Consider the following 25663-nt stretch of genomic DNA (forward strand, 5'->3'; position numbering starts at 1 on the left):
ACAACTGTATTACTATTTCCAACAGATCCACAATATCTTGTGTGTGGAAATATTCAAAAGGACTCTGATTGCCTTTTTGTTGACCAGCAACTTCTCGTGTTATCAAAAAAAAAAAAGCTTCATTTTGAAGTAAATGCAATCTTAAGAATCATTAAAAGTCCTTGATTTTGAAGCCCAAGTGGGTCTGTGTGCTCTGAAATCAGGAATGTCATTAGCAACGGAACCTAAAGCCAGCTGAACTCTGGGTAATTCCTGTCACAGAGCGTCAGGGGAAAACACATTTGGTTGTTGAACAGAGCGACTCCAACTCACTTTATTCAATCAATACAAGGAGATCCCAGAGCCCCGTTTCTCTCAGAGGCTCCAGCATTTACATTTTGATTCAGGTCCCTGATGAGGAGAGGAGGGAGTTGTCAGAATAAAAAAGGTTAAATCTACGGCCTTTTAACTCTCCTCCTCCCTCCACAGACTGGTCGAGAGGATGAGGGCGGGTCCGATCCTCCTCGTAGCCCGGCGGCAGCTGCAGGAAGCATATTGAGGTGCCACATAGCATCAGAGCCAGTTTGCCTTCGTCTTCTCTGACAAGTCTGAAGCACTTCTCCTGATCTCTGGCACACTGATGGGTTGTCAATATATGGATCCCCCCTCCCTCCTCACCCTAATTCAGTGAAAAAAATCTAGTTTTCCATTAGTCCTCTGCCCTGCCAACGTTACCCCAAGCTTCTCCACCTGTAATTATTAAAGCCAGATTCCCTAAAATACGATCAGACCACCACCGTTTATATCTATGAAATCTTGAAAGAGGGGAGAATGAATGGAAATTAAGGAAAAAAGGAGAAGAATAACGAGAGGAAAGGTGATATGAAAAAAGGAAATTGGAGAGAAAAGAGAACAGAAGGGGATATGGATATGTATACAGAGAAAGAAGTGAGGAAAAGATGATGATGAAACAAGAGAAAGGAAAAATGAATGGAGCAAGGGAAAGAGCCGGAATGAGATGAAAAAGGGGAGAAGAGAGGAAAAGAAAATTAAAACTACAAGCAACGATGTACGGGCCCTCGCACTCCCACGCCGCCTCCCCGAAGCCGCCTCCCTGAAGCCGTCTCTCTCCCCGACGTGCAGCGCGCTGGGGACTGCGTATCCCTGCTTAAAGTTGCTATTTTTGTCTCGTTTCCTGTTTTCAGCAGGGGGCGTTGGCGAGCCGTTTGGGCACGCCCACTCACAAAACACACATCAGATGTATCGTCTGACCACGCAGGATGTATGTGACACGTTTCGTGAGGTTTCAAGCATCCTTTGACCTTAAACATCAACTTCCTGTGCCACGGTGAGCGACCCGTTTGGCCACGCCCACTCGCAAAACACATCAGATGTATTGTCTCACCACGCTGGACGTATGACACGTTTCGTGAGGTTTCAAGCATCCTTTGACCTTAAACATCAACTTCCTGTGTCACGGCAAGACATCAAACTTTGCCGCATCGTCACAATGAAAACAAATTATTTTTGATAACTTTTAATCCCAAACATGTTTTCTATCCATAGAACCTAAATTCAAGTCGGTGGGACAAAATCCCTAGGACAAGTTCGACAAAGTACAACGTGTAAGAATCAGCCAAAATGGCGACTAAATTCAAAATGGTGGACTTCCTGTCGAGTTGATGTAATGGTGCAATGTAACTTTTTTGTGCGTCTAGGTGTGATACACGTGTCCACCGGATTTCATGAATTTAGGTAAATGTGGCCGCCGGGGCATCTCTTTAGGGGGTGCGCTCGAGCCGTTTGGCCACGCCCACTCGCGACTCCACTAGAATATGAAATTTTTCACCGGGAGACATATGCGTATTCACTTTCATGAGTTTTTGAATATGATAAAGCTTCCAAAAAGGCAAATCATTTTACATAAGAAGAAGAAGAAAGGCGAACGAGAAAATTTTTACAAAATACAATAGGGCTTTCACACCGATGCTCGGTGCTTGGACCCTAATAACTGATCTTTTTGACCATTGTGGGGCAGTGTAAAACCAGTTATCAACTGACAGGGAAGACAAGGAGGGACAGAGTGAGCTGGAGGAGTGTGTAGTCAAAGTGGTATGACAAGACACAGTCTCGTGTATGATGTGTTATAATGATGCAGATTACTTTAATTAATGTCAAAGATAATAAGAGAAGCTATTATCAAGTGAGACCATCACGTATCAGCTGGTGGTCACTTTGTCAAAGTAAACTATTGCAGTTGTAGCTTTTTCTGGGCTACAATATTTGCCCAGAATATATATTGTCTCTAAGAAAAGAATGTTTTCATTTCCAACAACAGGCAAGTTGTCCTTTATGTTTATTGTACGCCAGGTGTTGTGGTAATTATCAAGATTTATGGTTTTTAATTTTGCAGCTGTTCATTGAGCATTCACCCTTCACGTGGCAAACTGTAGATCAAATTTTCAAACAAACACGCACGCTGTTGATTTAATTGCCTAATTGGTCTGATAATAAAACAAAGAGGTAATCTACTAACTACATAAACTTCATGCAATATTTCATCGTAAATGTTTCGATACTTGAAATCTGCATAAACTGAATAAGTAATTAGGTAGGTAGGTAGGTAGTTACTTTATTAATCCCCAAGGGGAATTTTTTTCACTACAGCAGCATACAGGAAGCAATAAGATAATAATAGAATAATAAAAAGCAATAAAATAGCAGTAAAAAAATATTAAATATAAAATGCACAGTATATACAGTACAGTATATATCTATATATATTATATACAAACAACCAAGAAACACAGACAACAGTGTTATTGTTGTGTGATGGATTTTGCCAGAGGTGAGTTATTGTACAGTCTTATTGCGGTCGGCAGGAATGATCTCCTGTATCTGTCCTTGTGACAGCAGAGCTGGAGGAGTCTTTTGGAGAACGTCCTCCTCTGTCCCTGCAGCAGGTGGTGGAGAGGGTGGTCAGGATTATCCAATATGGATAATAGTTTGTTCAGCGTCCTCCTCTCCACCACCTTTTCCAGGCTGTCCAGTTTGTAGCCGATGATGGAGCCGGCCTTCTTAACCAGTTTGTTAAGTCTGTTGGTGTCACCGGCTCCAATACTGCTCCCCCAGCAAACCACAGTGAAGTACAGTTCACTGGCCACAACAGACTGGTAGAACATCTCCAACATCTCGCTGCACACATTGAAGGATCGAAGTTTCCTCAAGAAAAAGAGTTGACTCATCCCCTTCTTGTAGACAGCGTTGATGTTGGTCTTCCAGTTCAGTTTGTTGTCGATGGACACACCCAGGTACTTGTACTCCTCAACCATGTCCACCTCCTCTCCCAGAACTCTCAGCGGTTGTGGAGCCGTCGTCTTCCTCCTGAAGTCGACCACCATCTCTCTGGTCTTGGCCACGTTCAGGAGCAGGTGATTTCTTCCCGCCCACTCCACAAAGTCCTCCACTACTGCCCTGTACTCGTCCTCCCGTCCATCCCTTATACACCCGACCACTGCAGAGTCATCAGAGAACTTCTGCAGATGGCAGGACTCTGAGTTGTTCTGGAAGTCAGTGGTGTATAAGGTGAACAGGAAGGGGGACAGAACAGTTCCCTGTGGAGCTCCAGTACCACTGACCACCGTATCAGACAGCACACTGCCCAGACGGACAAACTGTGGTCTGCCTGTCAGGTAGTCAGTGATCTAGGAGACGGTGGACGCGTCCACCCCCACCACCCGCAGCTTCTCACTCAGTAGCAGTGGTTGGATGGTGTTGAATGCACTGGAGAAATCAAAGAAAGTGATTCTCACAGTCACCGGTTCCATCCAGGTGAGATTGAGCTCGTTGCAGCAGGTAGATGATGGCATCGTCCACTCCCACACGAGGCTGGTACACAAATTGCAGAGGGTCCAGAGAAGATTTCACCAGCGGCCTGAGGTGGGCCAAGACCAGTCTCTCCAGCACCTTCATCACATGAGATGTGAGGGCAACCGGTCGGTAGTCGTTGAGGCCGGATGGAGTCGTCTTCTTGGGGACTGGAACCAGGCAGGACATCTTCCACAGCACCGGGACCTCCTCCTGCTTCAGGCTCAGGTTGAAGAGGTGTTGTAGGACCTCAGCCAGCTGGACGGCGCCGGTCTTCAGGACCCCGGGGCTGATGCCGTCAGGTCCTGCAGCCTTGTGCTGGTAGAGTCTCTCCAGCTGTCTCCTAACCTGGCCAGTCGTCACAGAGAGGGCGGTGGAGGGGGGTCATGGTGTCGATGGAGGAAGAGCCCTTTGAGATTGAGGGCTCTATGCAGCTCACGAGGGGGGGCAGAGGGGGGAGGGGGGAGGCAGCAGAGGTGTTTTGGAGGTGTGAGGTGTGGAGGAGACAGATGAGGGTGGTGAACTAAACCTGTTGAAGAAACAGTTTAGTTAATTTGACCTCTCCAGGGAGCCCCCTGGTTGTTCCTCTCCAGGGAGCCCCCTGATTGTCTCTCTCTCCCCTTGAACCCAGTAATCTCCTTCATCCCGGTCATCACCTCCCTCACGTTGTTCTGCTGGAGTTTGGCCTCCAGCTTCCTCCTGAAGGAGTCCTTGCACTCTCTCAGCTTCTCCTTCAGGTGGCGCTGCACTCCCCTGAGCTCCTCCCTGTCCCCAGACCTGAAGGCTGCTTTCTTCTGATTATGTAGAACTTTCAGGTCACTGGTGATCCATGGCTTGTTGTTGGGGAAGCAGTGTACAGTCCGGGATGGTACGGTGGTGTGTTCACAGAATTTGATGTATTCTGTGATACAGTCCGTCATGCTGTTGATGTCCTCCCCATGTGGTCCACACAGCACATTCCAGTCCGTGGACTCAAAGCAGTCCTGCAGAGCGTCTTTCGCCTCCTGTGTCCACCTCCTCACAGTCCTGGTGGTTATAGGCTGCCTCTGTACCAGAGGAACATACTTTGGTGTCAGCAGGACCAGGTTGTGATCCGACCTACCGAGGGGGGGAAGGGCAGTAGCACCGTATGCATCCATGGCATTAGCATACAGTTGGTCCAGAAGTTTGGACACAGTGGAGTGGATGGTGTCCACTGCTGCCTCTGCATCAGCTGATGGAGGAATGTACACAGCGATGACAATGGTGGACGAGAACTCCCTCAGCAACTAATAAGGGCGCATCCCCACGGCTAGAAGTTCAATGTCCGGGCTACAAAAACGTTCCTTCACACACACGTGGTCGGGATTGCACCACCTCTCGTTCACATAGACTGCAATCCCTCCACCTTTCATCCTGCCGCTCTGTACAACATCTCTGTCCGCCCGAACAGTCCTGAAGCCGGGTACGGCCGCGCTGTGGTCCAGGAAATGTGAGTGCAGCCATGTCTCGGTGAAACACATGATGCTGCACTCCCGGTATTCCCGCTGGGTCTTTACCAGCGCGCCGAGCTCGTCCATCTTATTGGCCAATGACCTCACGTTCCCCATTAAAATCGGCGGTACCGATGGTTTATCTTCCCTTCAGTTTAGCTCCAGCTCTGCAACCCCGACATCTTCTCCGGAGTTCGTCCAGGATTTCAGGCCTCGCTCCGGGCAGCAGCAGTAGAGGCCTACTCAGCGCGATCAGCTGATCACTGGAGTAAACAATGGCCCCAGTCTACTGTGCATAGCTCTCCGTTACGAAGAGAGTAAAAAGTAGAAGAAGACCCACCAGAAAAGTGGAAAAGTTACAGTCCATTGTCAGACCGTCACTTAACACACGTGAAAGAAAAAAAAGCAACTCCGAAGAGAGGAGAAAGAAAGAAAAATACTTAAAACACATTCCGGGGGGGTTGGGGGGACTGCTGTAACAGGCTGCCACTAGCACGGCGCCATCTTCTAATCCATCTTCTAATTATGACTGAAATCGGTTAATGCGTTATGACTCACTGCAACTGCCTGATACACATCCGATTCAATAGGCAGGAGTCAGCTTGAATTTTCACATGATAAATTAAACGAGGTTGCATTAAAAAAAAAAAAAAAAAAAAAAATTTGAAATTATTTATGTCATAGGGATAAAACATGTATGACCTCAACTACATCCAGCTATGGGATTATGGATGGGTCTGGTCATGTGCGGTCTTGCCAACTGAAGCCATGAAAATATCCCTGCACTTAATACAGGGATGAGCGAATACACCATTGTCTGTATGGTTAGGGTTAGGGTTGGTCTGTTCAACCAACTAAATTATCTGTATCCATATCTGTACTCGGATGGGGTGGGGCTTAATCCGAAGGTGGGCGGTGCCTAGGCCAGAAATGGGTGTGAAGTAACTGGAAGTTGTTCATTTAAGCCTGAGATTGATGTGGGTTGATCAAAAATGTATCAATTATTAGAAAACTATTTCCAGAACAGCTCCAGAATTGAGCTTCAGAGCAATGTTCTTTTTTGTATAAAAGTTGCTGTATTTATCATTATTGTCAAGTTATAGTGAGAAAAAATGTCAAGCTAGTCATAATATAAATAAATACAAATAATAATATACTTTACTTTGTATTTTGTTCAGCAAATCATGTGTGTGTGTCTTTCTGTCTTTCTGCCTCTGTGTGTATGTTGAGGGGTTCATTGGCCTGGTTTTATTGTTTTATTAAATAAACTGACGGTGGGAAGCTAGGGGATTTATGCAGACACTCCACATCGAAATATGCATTCAGCCTTACACTGTATTCTCAGTGAAGATATCTTAAGGAGGAACCAGTGAGGCGATGGGGGAAAAAAGGAAAACAAACCAGCAGAAGCAGAGTCACAAGCTATAACTTGCGACTCATCCGGTAAGAGCAAAGTTCTCCCAGTGACTCGGCTTAAGATATTTTATACAAACCTGACTGGAACGAACCGATGCCAGAAGTTACCCAGGAAAGTTGTTGTTAATTTATTCCCTAGCACAGGGGGGGGGGGGGGGGGGGGGGGACAGGAAAGAAGGACAATGGGGAAAGGAGGGGAAGGAAAAAGTGAGGTTCTACTCATAACATCGATATACTGTAGCTGCACATTCAATATCTGTCATTTTCTTTTTAATTTCAGGTATTGACTTGCTTCTTGTTATTGGGGACTCCCTCTCTTATGTAGAGGTGTTTTCTTATTTGTTACTGACCTTTTGTGTTTTTTCCAATTTGACACAATTACTTGGATGATACCCGTACTCGTCAAATGTACATTATCTGTACCGGATACTCGTTTCAGCCGAGTACTCATCTCATCCCTCGCAATTTCACCTCGAAATTGACACCAAAATGACCCAACATGAGCACATCTTTACCAACAAACCCCTCGTTGTGCCACACCACCCATCTCGGTGCGGCCGGGTTTATGTTGAGCTATGGAAAAAGGAACATGGCTGAAGTGCAGATAAAAAGTCTTGTACCAAAATGCAAATGCGCATAGATCTGCCGCTTAGACAAGCTTTATACTGATCCAAAACTATGTTTCCTGCCTTAACTGAGGTCTTCTTTCCTATTTTCTCCCTTTGCTCTTTGTGCTTTTTTTTTTTTAATCTAATTTGTTGTTTGTCAGTTTTCTCCTACAGCAGACAGAAATGAACTTTACTGAGAGGTGTTTCACATTTTCATTCTGTCAGGATAGACTGACCAAACTTTCTACAAAAGGTCTTTCTGTTTCATTTTGTCTTTTGTTTCTGACTCTGTCAGAAGCAGAAGCACCAAATTCCAACCAAGATGACTTTGAAGAAAGATTCTTGAAGTCTAAACATCTGGCAAAAACATTGATATTAAACTATTCTGTGGGTGACGCTGAGTGATGCAATTTTACAGCCAATGACATTTTCACACTTCTCATCTATGGCTACTACTATTTGGTTAAAGTATAATTCTGGTTTATTTTAACCTGGCTTAGTTCCCATTAATGTGGCTAAAGTGGTTCTAAAAATGATAAATCTTAAAACCATATAATTAATTTTTTTCACTTGTTTACAGACACAGATGTGAAATAAAAATTACTGCTCTGAACTTCCAAAGATGGATTTTGAACTCACGGGTTCAGTTTCCTTTGTACAATTGTACTATTAGTCCACTCTCACAAAACTGGAGGTAGTTTGTTTCACCCCTTACCTCAATAGTCAACTATCACAGAATCTCCTCCTTTTTTTCCTAACTTTGCTGCTTCTCTGTCTAAAAAGAGATGAACTTTACCAAGTGTCCATTCACATCCTCATCTTGTCAGGACGGAGAGAGAAAACTTTGATGGAAAAGGTCTCTCTATCTCTCTCTGTCGGCCCTCTGAGAAATGAGGCCTTCACCCCGTTTATTGCTGAGCTGCGGAAAAGTGTCAGGCCAGTTTCTGACGTGAATTTGCATCCCTCAATGACGGGTGACAGCGCTGAAAGGCCAGGAGAAAACCGGCACATCGATCGGCTCGAGGAAAGTATTCAAAGAAACAGATGAGCTGAAAGGAGCCGAGGGCTTCTCACACCTCCGCTCCCATCTACCCGTCCCTGCAAACCGCCACTTGCTTTAAAGAACAGAACTTCATTAAATTGTGCCACTCTGTGTTTGTATCACAGTGTGGAAGGGGGGAGAGGTGGGGGAAGGGGGGATGGTGTGTGTGTGTGGGGGGGGGGGCGTTGAAGGATCAGACCTTCGCCACAGAAGAGCTATTAACTCGGCTTCGCCATCAGTACTATTCCCCTGCATACGAAAGCAGTAGGTTGTCACGGTGCGTTCCCACGACAACAACAATGGGAACATTGCCAGGTAATGAGGGCGCACACACACGCAGATGTATACATACAATCAAGAGCACGCACACACACACACACACACACACACACACACACACACACACATGCAAGTAGACAGAAAACACTGTTAAAAGCAAAGGAGCACACACACATATAGTTCGGAAAGATGCGTTCAAAATGTCATTGAAGTAAAAGAAAAAGGTTTTCTTGCAATTAATTGTGCCTAAATTATAAAAAGTGAAAGCAAAAAGTAGGTGTTCCATATTTGGTGAAGTCAGTAAATGTCCAGCTAGCAGTCCAAAACCCAATGATATTCAGTTTTATATGTGTGTGTGTGTGTGTGTGGGGGGGGGGGGGGCATCAAATCCTCATATTAAAGAAGCTAGAAATGGTACCTTTTTGACATGTTTGGTTAAGAAATTAGTGATGATGAAAATATGATCATTTAATTCAACAAAATTTATCAATCAACTGATTTTGCATTTCAAATGTTGATCAGATGTTTTGTGTTTATTGATTTTCTATATGGAAATCACCTGCTTTTTTATGTTCTATTATAATAAATGAGTCCAACTTACAGAAGAAAAATGTAAATTCTCCCCTTTTTGCTGTTCACTCCTTGTCCCCCATCACTCCAACTTATCCCTTTCACAAACTCTAATTAACGCAACAACAAAAAAAATTGCAATTTTAAATATACATATATATATATATATATATATATATATATATATATATATTCCGAAAAAACTAAAACGAGGAATAGGAAAAGGAAGGGAGTAAAGTAGGAGCCAAGTCTAGCGATAACACCTTCAGCGCTTTCAAGTACTGGACATTAAAAAACATTTCTCAAATAATTCCGAAAAATTATCCTTCAATTTATACCAGATCTTTTCCAGTCTTATTAGAAACATGACATGCTGAAGCTATTGAGAGACGGGTAGGCCTCGTCTAGCTTTCCACCGTGTAAGTAAGTGACTACGCTATGCTAATAAAGATGCATAGATGTCTTTCTATAGGTGTATGGGATGTCAATCTTGAGGGCCACCAGATATTGTAATAAGAGGGGCAGTCTAAATATTATGGATATAATCTCAAAATAGACCTATAAAATAGTCAAAATAGTCAATAGCCACTTTGCACCCTTCTTCGGCGAATTCTGTACCCAGCCTCAGTCAATTCTGGACCCAAAAAAACAAGATGGCGAGGGCCGAAATGCCTCAACCCCTCCCCAAACATGTTACTTCCAACAAATTCAAAATGAGCATATATATTTTTCATAAAACAATCAAATTTTGCAGTTTTAACATTCAATATTTTTTGTCCTTGGTCTATTTATATTTAAATATGGGTGTATATGATTTGCAATTTTTTTGCATTCGGTTTTTATTTACATTTTACACAGGATCCCAAGTTTTTGGGGGGAAATGGGGATGTATGTCAGTTTCCTCCTTCGTAAAGTTTTTGGAGGGTAGTTCCGATCCGATCCCTTCTTCAGCTATGAGAAACTGACAATATGCTATGACACAACGGCTTTAAAAGGGGATGAGAGGAGCGGATTTAATTGGCCATGATTGAAGTCGGCTGTGATGCACCTCATAATGATCTATTCCTCCTTCTTCACCAGCGCCTACACTTGTATTCTATAAAATACCAAACAAGTTGGCCACACCTACAACCTGCGCCCAGACGGATGAAAACAGGGCCCACAGACTTAAAAGTGAAGGCGGTGAAACTACCCTTAAAACAGCCTGTGGTTTATAGGGTAATGCAAAATGTTATTGGTAAACGAACTCCACGGTCCACTTAAAATCAAAGAAACATACAGTTTTTGATTGTTTGTTGTCAATGAATTTTAACATTAAGTTTGCAATCAGTTATTACACTGTTGGACTGCGTTCACAGCAAGGAGACAACGTTTTTAACATTACACTTGGCCCATGTGTTGCACCTGTTTGATTTTACATCATCCATCATCTTCCGCTTATCCGGAACCGGGTCGTAGTGGCAGCAGGCCAAGCAAGTTGGTCCAGACTTCCCTCTCCCCCGCAACACTTTCCAGCTCATTCTGTGGGATCCGGAGGCGTTCCCACGCCAGCCGGGAGATATAATCCCTCCAGCGTGTTCTGGGTCTTCCCCGGGGTCTCCTGGCAGTTGGGCTGCCATCTCGTTCTTTCGGTCATGACCTTCAGAGGACATGACCATCGATGAGAGTCGGAACGTAGATCGACCGGTAAACTGAAAGCTTCGCCTTTCGGCTCAACTCCTCTTCACCAACACGGTCCGGTGCAGCACCTGTTTTACTGCTGCAGCCGCACCGATCAGCCTGTCGATCTCCTACTCCATCCTCACCTCACTCGTGATCAAGACCCCAAGATGCTTAAACTCCTTCGCTTGGGGCAGGCACTCTGTCCCCACCTGGAGGGAGCAATCCATACTATGTTTGATTTTCACCTTTTACTATTTCTTCTGAAAATTATCATATAAAAACAAGAATCTTGTCAAATCTGCACAACTTCTGTGCACACACTGAAGAAATACTTTTCCTGAATGGACTAAATTGCAAAATTGCAGCTCATAAAACTCTCACACACGCACACACACACACACACACACACACACACACACACACACACACACACACACACACACACACACACACACACACACACACACACACACACACACACACACACACACACACACACATACACACACAAGCCCTGGTTGGTCTGACAGCCAGCTGTGCTCTCTCACTCATCAATTAATTCTCTCTGCTGCTTTGACCTTTTCCTCCAACAGAAACAGAAACTACAGGCTGCGCTGCTTCGCACACAGAAAGAGAGAGAAAGAGATAAGAAAAAAGGCACAGAAGCGTAAAAAGCACACAAATGATAAGCACATACAAAATTACAACTTTTGTATAATGAAATTGTATTTTGTAGATATAATCTATAAATCAAATTTATCGAGTTTTGAAATTATTTTTCTGTTCTCAGTGTCTGGACTCCAAAGGCATCAAAGCGAATTCTTTTAACAACTTTTAATCCCAAAAATGTTAAGAAAGCTCAGAAAAAATGTCAGGTTAGTCCGACAAAATACCTGGGAGGAGTTTGTTAAAGTACAACATGTGCGAATCGCAAAAACATGGCCACTAAATTAAAAATGGCGGACTTCCTGTTGAGTTGATGTACTGGTGCAATGTAACTTTTTTGTACGTCTCGGTGTGATACACATGTCCACTGAATTTCGCACATGTAGGTAAATGTAGCCGCCTTTAGGGGGCACTAGCCAGCCATTTAGCAACACCCGCTCGCGACTCAACTAGAATAATAATTTTTTTGCTGGGAGAGACATGATTGCCAACTTTTATGAGTTTTTGAGTATGATAAAGCTGCCAAAAATACAGTTCTTTGTGGAGAAAAATAAGGAACGAGAATTAAAACTGCAAGCAGTGATAACGGGCCCTTGCACTCCCGTGCGCCGCCTCCCGAAGTTGTCTCCCCGACGTGCAGCGCACAAGGGACCACGTATCCCCACTTAAAGTTGCTATTTTTGTTTCGTTTCCTGTCTCCAGCAGGGGGCGCTGGCGAACCGTTTGGCCACGCCCACTCGCAAAACACATCAGATGTATCGTCTTACCACGCCGGATGTATGTCACACATTTCGTGAGGTTTCAAGCATCCTTTGACCTTAAACATCAACTTCCTGTGTCACGGCGAGACATCAAACTTTGCCGCATCATCACGGCGACGCCCATTGACAAAGTCGATCGAAAGTTTCAATATATCACCAACTCCATGTTTAGGTTATTGTGACCCAACTTGATATTTGGAGAAGGTTGGTCCATGTACATAAGATTTAAAGCAACTCGTAGTTTCATGGCGAGACGCTCAAAATGGCCACCTCTTTACGGGCACACGCATCGACAAAAACAAATTATTTTGATAAGATTTAATCCCAAACATGTTTTCTATCCATAGAAACTAAATTCAAGTTGGTGTGACAAAATCCCCAAGAGGAGTTCGACAAAGTACAACGTGTCAGAATCGCCCAAAATGGCGACTAAATTCAAAATGGTGGACTTTCTGTCGAGTTGACGTAATGGTGCAATGTAACTTTTTTGTGGGTCTAGGTGTGATACACGTGTTCACCGGATTTGGTGAATTTAGGTAAATGTGGCCGCCGGGGCATCTCTTTAGGGGGCGCTCTCGAGCCATTTGGCCACGCCCACTCCAGACTCCACCAGAATACGAAAATTTCGACGGGAGACATATGTATATCCACTTTCATGAGTTTTTGAATATGATAAAGCCTCCAAAAAGGCAAATCACTTTTCGTAAGAATAAGAAGAAGAAGAAGAAGAACATTTTTACGAAAAACAATAGGGCTTCACACCATCGGTGCTCGGGCCCTAATAATAATCGTTTGAATAACAATAGGGCTTTCACACCATCGGTGCTCGGGCCCTAATAATAATCGTTTGAATAACAATAGGGCTTTCGCACCTTCGGTGCTCAGGCCCTGACCAGAAAAATAATTCCTTGAAGAACAATAGGGCTTTCGCACCATTGGTGCTCGGGCACTAAATATTAGACATTCATAAATCATCTTATAGATTAATACATTTTATAGGGGGTTATATAAGACAAAGGAGGGGAAACACTACGTTTTATACATTAATACATCTTATAGATTCATCAATTTCACATATTAACAATCTATAAGAAAATTACTTTTGATGCCCTCAAATTCCGTAAAGAAAATCACTTTTAATCCTGTTTCCTGCACACAGTTTCCGCTCCACACACACAATGTATACATCAAACTGGAGGGATTTCTGTCAGCTGCCAGTCCGACTCTCATTGTGATCAGAGTCTCCGTTTTGGCTGAAATCCCTCCGAGTGCTGAGTGCTCCCTCCAGCTCTCCAACAGACTCCCATTATATCTGAGCTCTGAACCTTCTGGTCAGAAACAGGAAGGGAGGGTGTCTCTAACCTGCGACCACGCCTCAATAATACACAGTAGGGACGTGCAAATCACTACAGTTCTTCACGACAAGATTCTGATGCTCACGCTGAAAGAATATTTTCAATAGGACTTGTAGTTTCTGTTTCATGAGGACTTTCTTGAAGGAAGAGTGTCTGTATTTCTGTCTGGCTCACTGCTCCACTGAAGGGCGGGAATCGTCATAGCAACCAGTGACTCCACATCGTTTCCACCATGGCGGTCCTAGCGGGGCCATTCACGTTTTAGCAGGACATGTCAAACTTCTGCAGCTTTAGCATGCTTTTACAGGACAGTTGAGAGGAGTTTGACTCTTCTCTTTTTTTAACAGCAGAAAAATACTGAACAGCTAAAATCACATCAATGAACTCAAGCTGAAATAATGATTTTCTTTTTCACACACAATATTTGCTTCATAGTGCTCCGTTTAAACAATGTTAAATAATTCAACAGCTTCAATGTGTTCAAATCAGGGTTTCACTTTAGTGAGTGTTTAACATGAGAAGAGTTACAGCGACCGAACAACTGAACAACTTCTATCTATTGTTTTATTCAAACTTCCCCAGAATAAATGCAGCCTCATGTTTAACATTTTCTAGATAAATCCATCACAATATTCATTATATTTTAAACATAACCCAGTTAAACATGAATGAGCCGATGAAGACGGTAAAGGAAGTATTTCTGTCACCGACGTGTGTTTACAGACAGTTTATCTTAGAGCATTTAAAGAAGTTTAAACCCAGTTCTGCCTCATCAAAATCATACAACAATCAAATCATCCAGCACATACGTGTACGAGTATAAACAAAACCAGCTGATGCTGTCCCAGTTTTATCAGATCAGACGAGCGGATTAAAGAACGCGAGACGAGACCAGTGTAGTTGAAGTTGGGTTGTGAAGCGTTAAGAAGCATTTAATAATAAAGAAAGTCAAATAAAGTCCTCGTTCATGAACGACTGCTGACTGCCATCACGTTCACGCCATGATAGTCAGTCTGGTCTTATTCTACCAGGGAACAAAGCTACGTAGTTACCAGGCTTTGCAACCCAAAAGGCCGGGTACAGCAGCTCAGAGAACCGTTTGCGGAAAGTGTACAGGTGAGTCAGTGTGTCAGAACACACCTGGTAGAAAGACAGCGTGCCAGCAGGTCAGTTTAGATAAACCCCAACACGTTTCCAATTAACATTGGTCCTTTCATTATCATGCCATGCAGATGAACCAGTGTTGTACTCAGTTTCATCCTCTTTGGGAAAAGCCCAGAGACCATAGTACTCGGACAAAGCATCACTTCCAAATGCAGAGACATGACTGTCTTGTTTCCTGCTGATTCCTTTGTATGAAACAACAACACCCAACTTTTCAACATACAGGTAACTCCGCTCTACCTCCCAGTAATGCTGTCCAGCCATCCCCTCTCTGCACAGCACCTGAGGATGGTGGACAAACCTCTCGGGGTGGTAAGGGTAGCCTTGATCCTTCCCATATGTCACCTTCTTGTTGTCGTCGGACAGAAGGAGGTGGTTGTTGGCTGTGTTTGGGTCCAGGCTCGGGTTACAGAAATCTGATGGAGGCAACAACACACGAATCTTCAACATCTCCAGCGCAGATCACAGCATCCTGAGCTCGTATAACTCTCATTATAATAATATATAATATCTAGTATTCAGAGTGTCGTCTCTTCATCAACACGTTAACGTGACCGCTGGTACATGAACATTAGTGATGTCACTGTGGAAACCTGAAACTGGAACACTGAAACAGGAGATTCTTCGGTGTTGGATGATGAAGCTCTGCCCCTCTTCAAACGTGATGTCATTATAACACGTCGCCCGGCTCATCGCTTCATCGCCGTAGACTTTCTGAACATTTCAAGGGTCTCTGTTGACCGTTTACACAGTTTGACACAAAACCTGATGTTCCTCTGCTCCAGTTTCAGGTATCCACGGTGACGTCACAAAGGCAATGGAGAGTTTCTTGGACACTGAATTTTGTGATTAACAGTAAAAAGTCAGACTTACAACAGAGGAGGTCTGTTCTGTCGGTCACATTCTCCACATCAGTGACGTCAGGCTTTGAGAAGTCATCCGAGACCAGGACGCCGTCCTTGTAGTGGTAGATAGTTCTGGTAAAGACCTAGCGGGAATACCGGGAGTGCAGCATCATGTGTTTCACCGAGACATGGCTGCACTCACATTTCCTGGACCACAGCGCGGCCGTACCCGGCTTCAGGACTGTTCGGGCGGACAGAGACGTTGTTCGGAGCGGCAAGAAGAAAGGTGGAGGGATTGCAGTCTATGTGAACGAGAGGTGGTGCAATCCCGACCACGTGTGTGTGAAGGAACGTTTCTGTAGCCCGGACATTGAACTGCTCGCCGTGGGGATGCGCCCTTATTATTTGCAGAGGGAGTTCACGTCCGCCATTGTTATCGCTGTGTACGTTCCTCGATCAGCTGACGCAGAGGCAGCAGTGGACACCATCCACTCCACTGTGGCTAAACTGCAGACTAAGCATCCCGGTGCATTTTTGGCAGTTACTGGAGACTTTAAACACACCAGTCTGGATAAAGTACTGCCAACTTTGCACCAGTATGTGAACTGCCCCACCCGGAACAATAAAACTCTGGACTTACTGTATGCTAATGCCATGGATGCATACAGTGCTACTGCCCTTCCCCCCCTTGGTAGATCAGACCACAACCTGGTCCTGCTGACTCCCAAGTATGTTCCCCTGGTACAGAGGCAGCCTGTAACCAGCAGGACTGTGAGGAGGTGGACACAGGAGGCTAAAGATGCCCTGCAGGACTGCTTTGAGTCCACGGACTGGGATGTGCTGTGTGGACCGCATGGGGAGGACATCAACAGCATGACGGACTGTATCACAGAATACATCAAATTCTGTGAACACACCACCGTACCATCCCGGACTGGACACTGCTTCCCCAACAACAAGCCGTGGATCACCAGTGACCTGAAGGTGCTTCTTAATAAGAAGAAAGCAGCCTTCAGGTCTAGGGACAGGGAGGAGCTCAGAAGAGTGCAGCGCCACCTGAAGGAGAAGCTCAGGGAGTGCAAGGACTCCTACAGGAGGAAGCTGGAGGCCAAACTCCAGCAGAACAACGTGAGGGAGGTGTGGACCGGTATGAAGGAGATTACTGGGTTCAAGGGGAGAGAGAGACAACCAGGGGGCTTCCCGGAGAGGTCAAATGAACTAAACTGTTTCTTCAACAGGTTTAGTTCACCACCCTCATCTGTCTCCTCTACACCTCACACCTCCCAAACACCTCTGCTGCCTCCCCCCTCCCTCCTCTGCGCCCCCTGGTGAACTGCATAGAGCCCTCAATCTCAAAGGGCTCTTCCTCCATCGACACCTCAACCCCCCCACACCTCCCTCACCCCCCTCTCTGTGACGACTGCCAGGTTAGGAGACAGCTGGAGAGAATCCACCTGCGCAAGGCTGCAGGACCTGACGGCATCAGCCCCGTGGTCCTGAAGACCTGCGCCGTCCAGCTGGCTGAGGTCCTACAACACCTCTTCAACCTGAGCCTGAAGCAGGAGGAAGTCCCGGTGCTGTGGAAGACATCCTGCCTGGTTCCAGTCCCCAAGAAGACGACTCCATCTGGCCTCAACGACTACCGACCGGTTGCCCTCACATCTCATGTGATGAAGGTGCTGGAGAGGCTGGTCTTGGCCCACCTCAGGCCGCTGGTGAAATCTTCTCTGGACCCTCTGCAATTTGCGTACCAGCCTCGTGTGGGAGTGGACGACGCCATCATCTACCTGCTGCAACGAGCTCAATCTCACCTGGATGGAACCGGTGAATCTGTGAGAATCACTTTCTTTGATTTCTCCAGTGCATTCAACACCATCCAACCACTGCTGCTGAGTGAGAAGCTGCGGGTGGTGGGGGTGGACGCGTCCATCGTCTCCTGGATCACTGACTACCTAACAGGCAGACCACAGTTTGTCCGTCTGGGCAGTGTGCTGTCTGATACGGTGGTCAGTGGTACTGGAGCTCCTCAGGGAACTGTTCTGTCTCCCTTCCTGTTCACCTTCTACACCACTGACTTCCAGAACAACTCAGAGTCCTGCCATCTGCAGAAGTTCTCTGATGACTCTGCAGTGGTAGGATGTATAATGGATGTACGGGAGGATGAGTACAGGGCAGTAGTGGAGGACTTTGTGGAGTGGGCGGGAAGAAATCACCTGCTCCTGAACGTGGCCAAGACCAGAGAGATGGTGGTCGACTTCAGGAGGAAGACGACGGCTCCACAACCGCTGAGAGTTCTGGGAGAGGAGGTGGACATGGTTGAGGAGTACAAGTACCTGGGTGTGTCCATCGACAACAGACTGAACTGTCTACAAGAAGGTGATGAGTCAACTCTTTTTCTTGAGGAAACTTCGATCCTTCAATGTGTGCAGCAAGATGTTGGAGATGTTCTACCAGTCTGTTGTGGCCAGTGCTTTGTACTTCGCTGGGGTCTGCTGGGGGAGCAGCATTGGAGCCGGTGACACCAACAGACTTAACAAACTGGTTAAGAAGGCCGGCTCCATCATCGGCTACAAACTGGACAGCCTGGAAAAGGTGGTGGAGAGGAGGACGCTGAACAAACTATTATCCATATTGGATAATCCTGTCCACCCTCTCCACCACCTGCTGCAGGGACAGTGGAGCACTTTCTCTAAAAGATTCCTCCAGCTCCGCTGTCACAAGGACAGATACAGGAGATCATTCCTGCCCACTGCAATAACTCACCTCTGGCAAAATCCATCACAGTACAATAACACTGTTGACTGTGTTTCTTGGTTTGTTTGTATATAATATATATAGATATATACTGTCCTGTATATATATATATATATATATATATATATATATATATATATATATATGTTGACTGTGTTCTTGGTTTGTTTGTATATAATATATATAGATATATAATGTACTGTATAAACTGTGCATTTTATATTTTATATTTATATTTTTTTACTGCTATTTACTGCTATTTTATTGCTTTTCTATTATTCTATTCTATTCTATTATTTTATTCTATTATTTATATTATTATCTTATTGCTTCTGTATGCTGCTGTAGCGAAAAAAAAATTTCCCCTCAGGGATTAATAAAGTAAATACCTACCTACCTAGTTGCTCCGGGGTGTTTGGGATTAGCAATGGCTGCTGCGAGGAAATGGAAGCGGCTGTTGCTCTTCAGGGTTTTAACAACATCACAGAAAGCTCTGGCTTTTTCTCTCACTGCAGTCAACACTTCGTCTGATGAGTACCACTTTGCAGGGTCGCGACCATCAGCACTGGTTAACAGTTGATCCGAGTGAAACTGGTCCACATTGGCTGCTAACTGGTCGAGGAAGGAATTGGTGTTTTCCACAGAGGTGAAAACGAAGACCAGAGCATGCTGGACACCCGCAGCGAGAACCTGTCGATCCAAGACTGACTGATTTGGAACAATCTTTGTTTCTTCCATCGCTTCCACTCACGACCTCATGATGTTGATTTCTCTCTCTTTGTCTTCCAGCCACTTGCTTAAGTTGTAATGACTGAACGGTGAGTGTTCTCCGTCTTCAAAGAGCTTTTTCAGTGAGCTTTCATCTTCCTTCCCTGCTCGGATGAGGGGAATTTTTTCTGCCCTGGTTGTCTTTAGCACAGATATGTAATAACTGCACAGCTTCTGGAAACTGCTCATCATTTTGTGCACTGTTTCACCACGTTTTCCTCCAGAGAATCATTGCATCTCATCACCAGTTGGTTTGAGTCATCTAACACGTTCTCGGCTTTTCTAACCAGGCCAACAGTGATCCCAGTCACCTGAGGAGCTTCTGCAGCAGAAAACTTCAGCTGAGCGGGAATGAAATCTAAATCTTTCAGAGGCATCAGTCAGACCTTCAGGGGAACGGCGTTCTCGCCTTTCGCTCCGATCAGCTTTGGAAGCTGCACATAGACCTCCACCACATCTGCGAAGGTCGCAGGGTTTTTCTCAAGGAAGTTGCCGTAGAATTTGCAGGAGAATGTTTGGCGGAGTTTTTTCTCTTCATCAGTAAGCTTCAGATCAGCGCTGCCCTCAATATCCACTGTAGGAATCTTCTTTATCACCGCCTCCATTCTGCCATGGATGTCCTGGACGTGGCTCGCATCCACCTTCTCACTGTCAAACACAAAGAAAGCATTCGTCCCACAGAGAATGCCGAGGACCACGTGTGTTGCCAAACCCTTCTCCAGAGCCACTGTCGGTTGCATCGTCTTGGTTCCCTGATTGGTCATCAACTGTTGGAAGTGGGTGGTTGCTTTGTACTGAAGGGTCACTCTGCTCTGATTGTGGAAATTATTCCGATCATCCACATACTTGGCAGATCCTCCGGCTTGAATCAGACCACAAAAGAAACTGACCTTCAGAGAGGCGCTGACGTCCAGTAGGAAAGATTTTTCTTCTGTGGAGTCATGTGAAGTGATCTGAAACATACTGCTGGGCTGAGAGCTCTTAACTATTTTTTCCTGCACAGTCTTCTCATCCCAAAGAGAAACACCTGTAGAAAATACAGAGCACCAAGACAGAACGTAATGTTTGGAGAATGGAAAACACTGCAGTTACTAGGAAGAACCTGATCCCCTCTGTTAACATGGTGGTGGTGGTAGTATCATGGTTATCTGTTTACATGGTGGTGTTAGTATCATGGTTATCTAACATGGTGGTGGTAGTATCATGGTTATCTGTTTACATGGTGGTGGTAGTATCATGGTTATCTAACATGGTGGTAGTAGTACCATGGTTATCTGTTTACATGGTGGTGGTAGTATCATGGTTATCTGTTAACATGGTGGTGGTAGTATCATGGTTATCTAACATGGTGGTGGTAGTACCATAGTTATCTAACATGGTGGTAGTATCATGGTTATCTGTTAACATGGTAGTGGTAGTAGCATGGTTATCTGTTAACAAGGTGGTGGTGGTAGTATCATGGTTATCTAACATGGTGGTAGTAGTACCATGGTTATGTTTACATGGTGGTGGTAGTATCATGGTTATCTGACATGGTGGTAGTAGTACCATGGTTATCTGTTTACATGGTGGTGGTAGTATCATGGTTATCTGTTAACATGGTGGTGGTAGTATCATGGTTATCTAACATGGTGGTGGTAGTATCATGGTTATCTGTTAACATGGTAGTGGTAGTAGCATGGTTATCTGTTAACAAGGCGGTGGTAGTATCATGCTTATCTAACATGGTGGTGGTAGTATCATGGTTATCTGTTAACATGGTGGTGGTAGTATCATGATTATCTAACATGGACGAGCCTGACTTGCACATGACTTCCTCTTGTTGTAACCAGAGCTCAGCCGTTTTTTGTTTTTTTTTAACGCATCATATGTCAAGGGAAGCCAGTTTCCTTTTGGCATCAACCAATCAAATCATAGCATGTCATCAACATCATTGAATACCCGAAGATAAACATTAGACTGTTTGTATTGCTATCACAATTAGCAATATTAGCAAGTTCTTTTTAGAAAAGAGTTTTACGAAACTTCCATGAGAGCAGCAACTTAAATTAAATCTGACGGTTGTTCAACACCAAAACTAGTGCTGTGCTCAGAGGAAAAAATGGATTCAGACTTTCAGCGTGGAAAATGATGCCGGCACCGATTGGCTAGCTGGTAGCGTTAAACCTCGCGGCCTATTTTGCTGATCGTGCCGTCTTATTGACAACGATTCTTGCTCCCCGTGGACCACTACAGGATTCACCGACTTGGCCAACATGTCACAGGTCACTGAGGATCTGGATTCAGCTTCAACACTAGGAAGGACGAGGAAGAGGTCCAAACCAACCAAGACATTCTGATGAGGCTCTTGGACCTTCATGCCAGCCGCTTATCTATTTACTTGACTACACTGTTGAAGAAGCAACTTATTTATATATTCTCCCTCTGCGTCCTCAAACATTTGACCCATGTAGCACCGCTGGTTTCTACTTCTGCTGACAACCATGATGGTGCTTCAGTGAAATCTGATCCAGTTCTCGTGATGAACTGAACCCGTGTCAAACTCTTCATGGAAATCATGCATGTTAGTGACACGTGTTCCTGTGGTTGTGAGTCGCATCTTACCTGGGATCAGTTCATCTCTGCGAGCGTCATACAGCATCCCTAAGGTGAATGGTCGACCCACGGCAGCCACCGACTTGAGCTCTGAGGCCATGTCTCCAACCTGAGGAGAAACAAGGTGAAGCAGCTCTTTCAGGATCGGATCAGGCAGCTTAAAAAACACCTGCATCACTTTCACACGTCTCACCTGGTGAAGGTGTCGATCAGCGGAGGCTTCTTCACTTTCAACTGGAGCTTCCAGTCTGTTGCCGTGAAACGCTACATGCCAGCTTATATCCTGTTCAGTGCCTCGCCTGACTCCGCCCCCTGGCACGTAGATGTAATGCATCATCACTTTTCACTGAAAGGGGACTTTGTGCTTTTCCAGATAATTTGGGTAATCACTGACAACAAGTATTTCTCCCAACATTCATAACAAAAATTTCCACAGCGAGATTGATTCAGTCTGGAAAAATTCCTGTACACAAGGGACAAGTCCGAAAATTAATAGTTGGTGGCCGTGATCTTTGAGGCCCCACTGCATTAAAAAAAAAAAAGCCACAATTTAGTTGTGGAAACCAGTGCATGGGCCCGCCTGGAATCCAGACCTGTCACGTATTGAAAACATTTGAAATGAAAAAATTACTGTGAAGGAGATCCCGAACTGTTGAGCTGCTGAAATCCTATATCAGGCAAGAATGGGACAACATTTAATTTTCAAAACTCCAGCAGCTGGTCTTCTCATTCACCAAACATTTACAGGAGAAAGGTCATGCAACACAGTGGTAAACATGGTGCTGTCAAATTTGTTGCTGGCGTCAAATTCAAAATGAGCATATGTTTTTCACAAAACAATACAATTTCTTAGTTTTATCCTTTACTCAGTTTAATTTACATGATTTGCAACTCACTGCATTCAAAATGCTATAATTTCCACTTTACACAGCAAACTAATTTCTTTGGAAACGGGGTTGTACATTAAAACTATATGTATAAATATAATTATAGCCGGTCAAGGTGCCACATATACTGCTGTTAAACTTGACATATGATTTTTTTTTTTACAGTACAGTCTTTCAGCCAGCCAGTCAGCAGCTGTGCAGCATTGTCACACTTCATCAAAGCTCCATCACCAATGATAATGTGACCTAGCTAACTCAGCACTGCCGCTCCCCGGTGCCCAGAGTATTGGCAAGTGTCAGATAGCCAATAGATTTATGTATGCAAATCAGCCCAATCAATACTGTCTGCCATGGTCCAAGATCTACAACCACGCCACATCGCCAGGAATATTTCCTGTCACATAAAATCCAGTGGCAGAGCAGAGGGAGCGAAGAAAACTTAAGATGAAAGGAAAAATGATTTGAAGAAGAGGAGAGGAAAAGTGGAGATATGATGAAGAAGGCTGGCTGTCAAGGAGACTGCAGATGGCCAGTCATCAGAGAGAATAAATCAGTGAGGACCTGCCATTGGCGAAGAGAAGAGCAGCCAGGATGTTTCACACAGTCACGGTCCAATCACATCTACTCCGTAGGATTCAAAATGTCATCTTTATCTGTTTTTCTGTTTACATGGTATCAGACGTCACACATGTTTGGAGTTAGACCAACAGTTATACAGGAAATAATCATAACCATTTATGTTTTGATTAAGCACTGGGAGAAAAGCAAATCATACCCTAATAATAATTTACTTTCAGCCTCAAATGTATTTCATTTTGGAATGAATACCATATTTATCAAAAATGTAGTGAAACCTAAAAATCTATTTTTTCAAGTCAACATTTTAAATATTTTATAAATTTACATATTTCCAAATGTGTAATGATATTTTTTGAAAATAAATGATTTCCAGAATGTGTAATTGCTATGATAATTTAAGACGAGAAAAAACATTGTATATGATCATACACTTTTATTCTAGAAACAATTCAAATCCTCAAATGTGCCTTGATATTGTAAAAATACAGTATTGATTTAATGTGCAATAAAATTGAAAAGTACATATTTTAGTCTACTTGAAAATCTTGTATTTAAAGAAATATTTTTGCATTATTTATCAAAAATAGTATTTACAAAGTAGTTTTATAAATGTTAAAAAATAGTAGTTTTCAAACAACATCTTTTGTATTCAGAACTTAACTAAAACTCATTGCAATAAACATATTTTCATAAAACCATATCTCTGTTGTTTTTGACAATAGCATCAGCCTGCAAAATATGTACACAAAATAATATATATTTGTTTAGCTTTACAAGTGATGTTGTTCAGTTTTAATGATATTATGTCATATGTTTGGCGTTTTGATGGTGATATCCTAAATATGTTTGTTCTAACATTAGTTATAAGTACTTTTTTTTTAATGAACCACAGGAATAGTAGTAGTTACTATTATAACAACTAATAGGCATACAAATAAACTATGAATGATAAAAAAAATTATGCCAGCATTTGATTAAAATTATGTATAAATAATTTGTATAATGCTATTTTGTCAGAACAGTATTAATTACTCACTAGACGGATTCAGGTGATGAAATACCAAGCTTATATTTTAAATCTTCGAATCTTAAATTTCTAAAATGACAAAATAATAATCACATCATGACACAGAAGACACATAATTTGAATAGACTTTGTTTTGTTTTTGTTTTTTGTTGATTTAAATAAAGTATCCAGCCTACCATCACAGCTCCCCCCATCCTGTAAAAGGACAAAGGAGGAAAGGTGGGGTGGGGTGGGGTGGGCGATGGGGATGGGGATGGGGGGGGGGGGCTTGTCGGTTGCCTTGTTGGTGTGGCATTAGCTGCCGTGTCACTGCCTCACCCCGTGGGAACCGCCCGTCAAACAGAAAGGTTGTTCCGCATCTGCATAATCATTACTATGGCGACAGGAAGTAATTCTGGGAAACAATCAATGTTGTTTTAAGGGACATTAAAAAAACAAAAGGACGGGGAAAAAAAGAAAAGAGTCTTAAAGAAGATCTAGTAACTCAACCTAACGAAAGCCAGCACCTGCAGTTTTATTGGACGCTGCAAGAGTCTCTCACCTTTTAGAGACAAACAATTACAACCTGTTTTCAGTAAACAAACAATTACAACCTGTTTTCAGTAAACAAACAATTACAACCTGTTTTCAGTAAAACAAACAATTACAACCTGTTTTCAGTAAATCAAACAATTACAACCTGTTTTCAGTAAATCAAACAATTACAACCTGTTTTCTGTAAAACAAACAATTACAACCTGTTTTCAGTACAAAGTGAGCTTTGCCAAATATCCCAAAGAAATGCTGAAGACCCTCAGTTGTCTACTGTTGCTGTCACTATTTTATATTAGCGAATCTGTTCGATACAGTTCTATTTAGTTTTAATACTAATTATCATGCAAACATCAAGAAAATAGCTACTCAATTCCATCACAGCTTCTAATCATTTGCATCCTATATTGCAAATTTGACTCTCTCGTATACTAAATATTTTCCTCATTTCCAGTATCTACAGTATAAATCTTTCAACTTTACCCCAAAGTAAAAATGCACAGCAAAGTTGAACATGTTTGTGTCTGTTGTGCGTTTAGAAAGGAAACAGAATTTTTCTCCTGTTCATTTACAGCAAATGTAAGTTTACCAACTGTTCTATATAAATAATGATAGCAGGTGAGATGTGAGGATCTTTGAATTATACGATGCTGTGTTGTATGTAGCTGTTGGTATTCAGCAATGCGACAATATTTAGGCTACACAGGACCAGTTCTAGTTAACAATATAGAATTAGACACAAAGACTTTGAGTACAAAAGGTGTCACCTTACTGAAGTTAAACAAAGACAACATCCATAACAGTCATTGAACCCAGTGAATACTCCTGCAGATAAG

At 43.6% G+C, this 25663-nt stretch overlaps 1 protein-coding gene across 1 annotated transcript; it reads right to left on the reverse strand.

Moving 5' to 3' along the window:
• Positions 1 to 10585: 10585 nt before the first annotated feature.
• LOC138625233 (stonustoxin subunit beta-like) lies at positions 10586 to 22218 on the reverse strand. Its single transcript, XM_069706013.1, is given in 7 exon segments — positions 10586 to 10872; positions 14706 to 15257; positions 15715 to 15818; positions 18838 to 19408; positions 19411 to 20235; positions 21813 to 21912; positions 21997 to 22218. Coding segments are annotated over 7 exon segments (2661 nt in total).
• Between the last annotated feature and the right edge of the window lie 3445 nt (positions 22219 to 25663).

The sequence above is a fragment of the Brachyistius frenatus genome, unplaced genomic scaffold, assembly GCF_029030835.1.
Source record: "Brachyistius frenatus isolate BFR_SWC_R1_liver_20210118 unplaced genomic scaffold, ASM2903083v1 Contig_60, whole genome shotgun sequence".
Lineage (NCBI taxonomy): Eukaryota > Metazoa > Chordata > Actinopteri > Embiotocidae > Brachyistius > Brachyistius frenatus.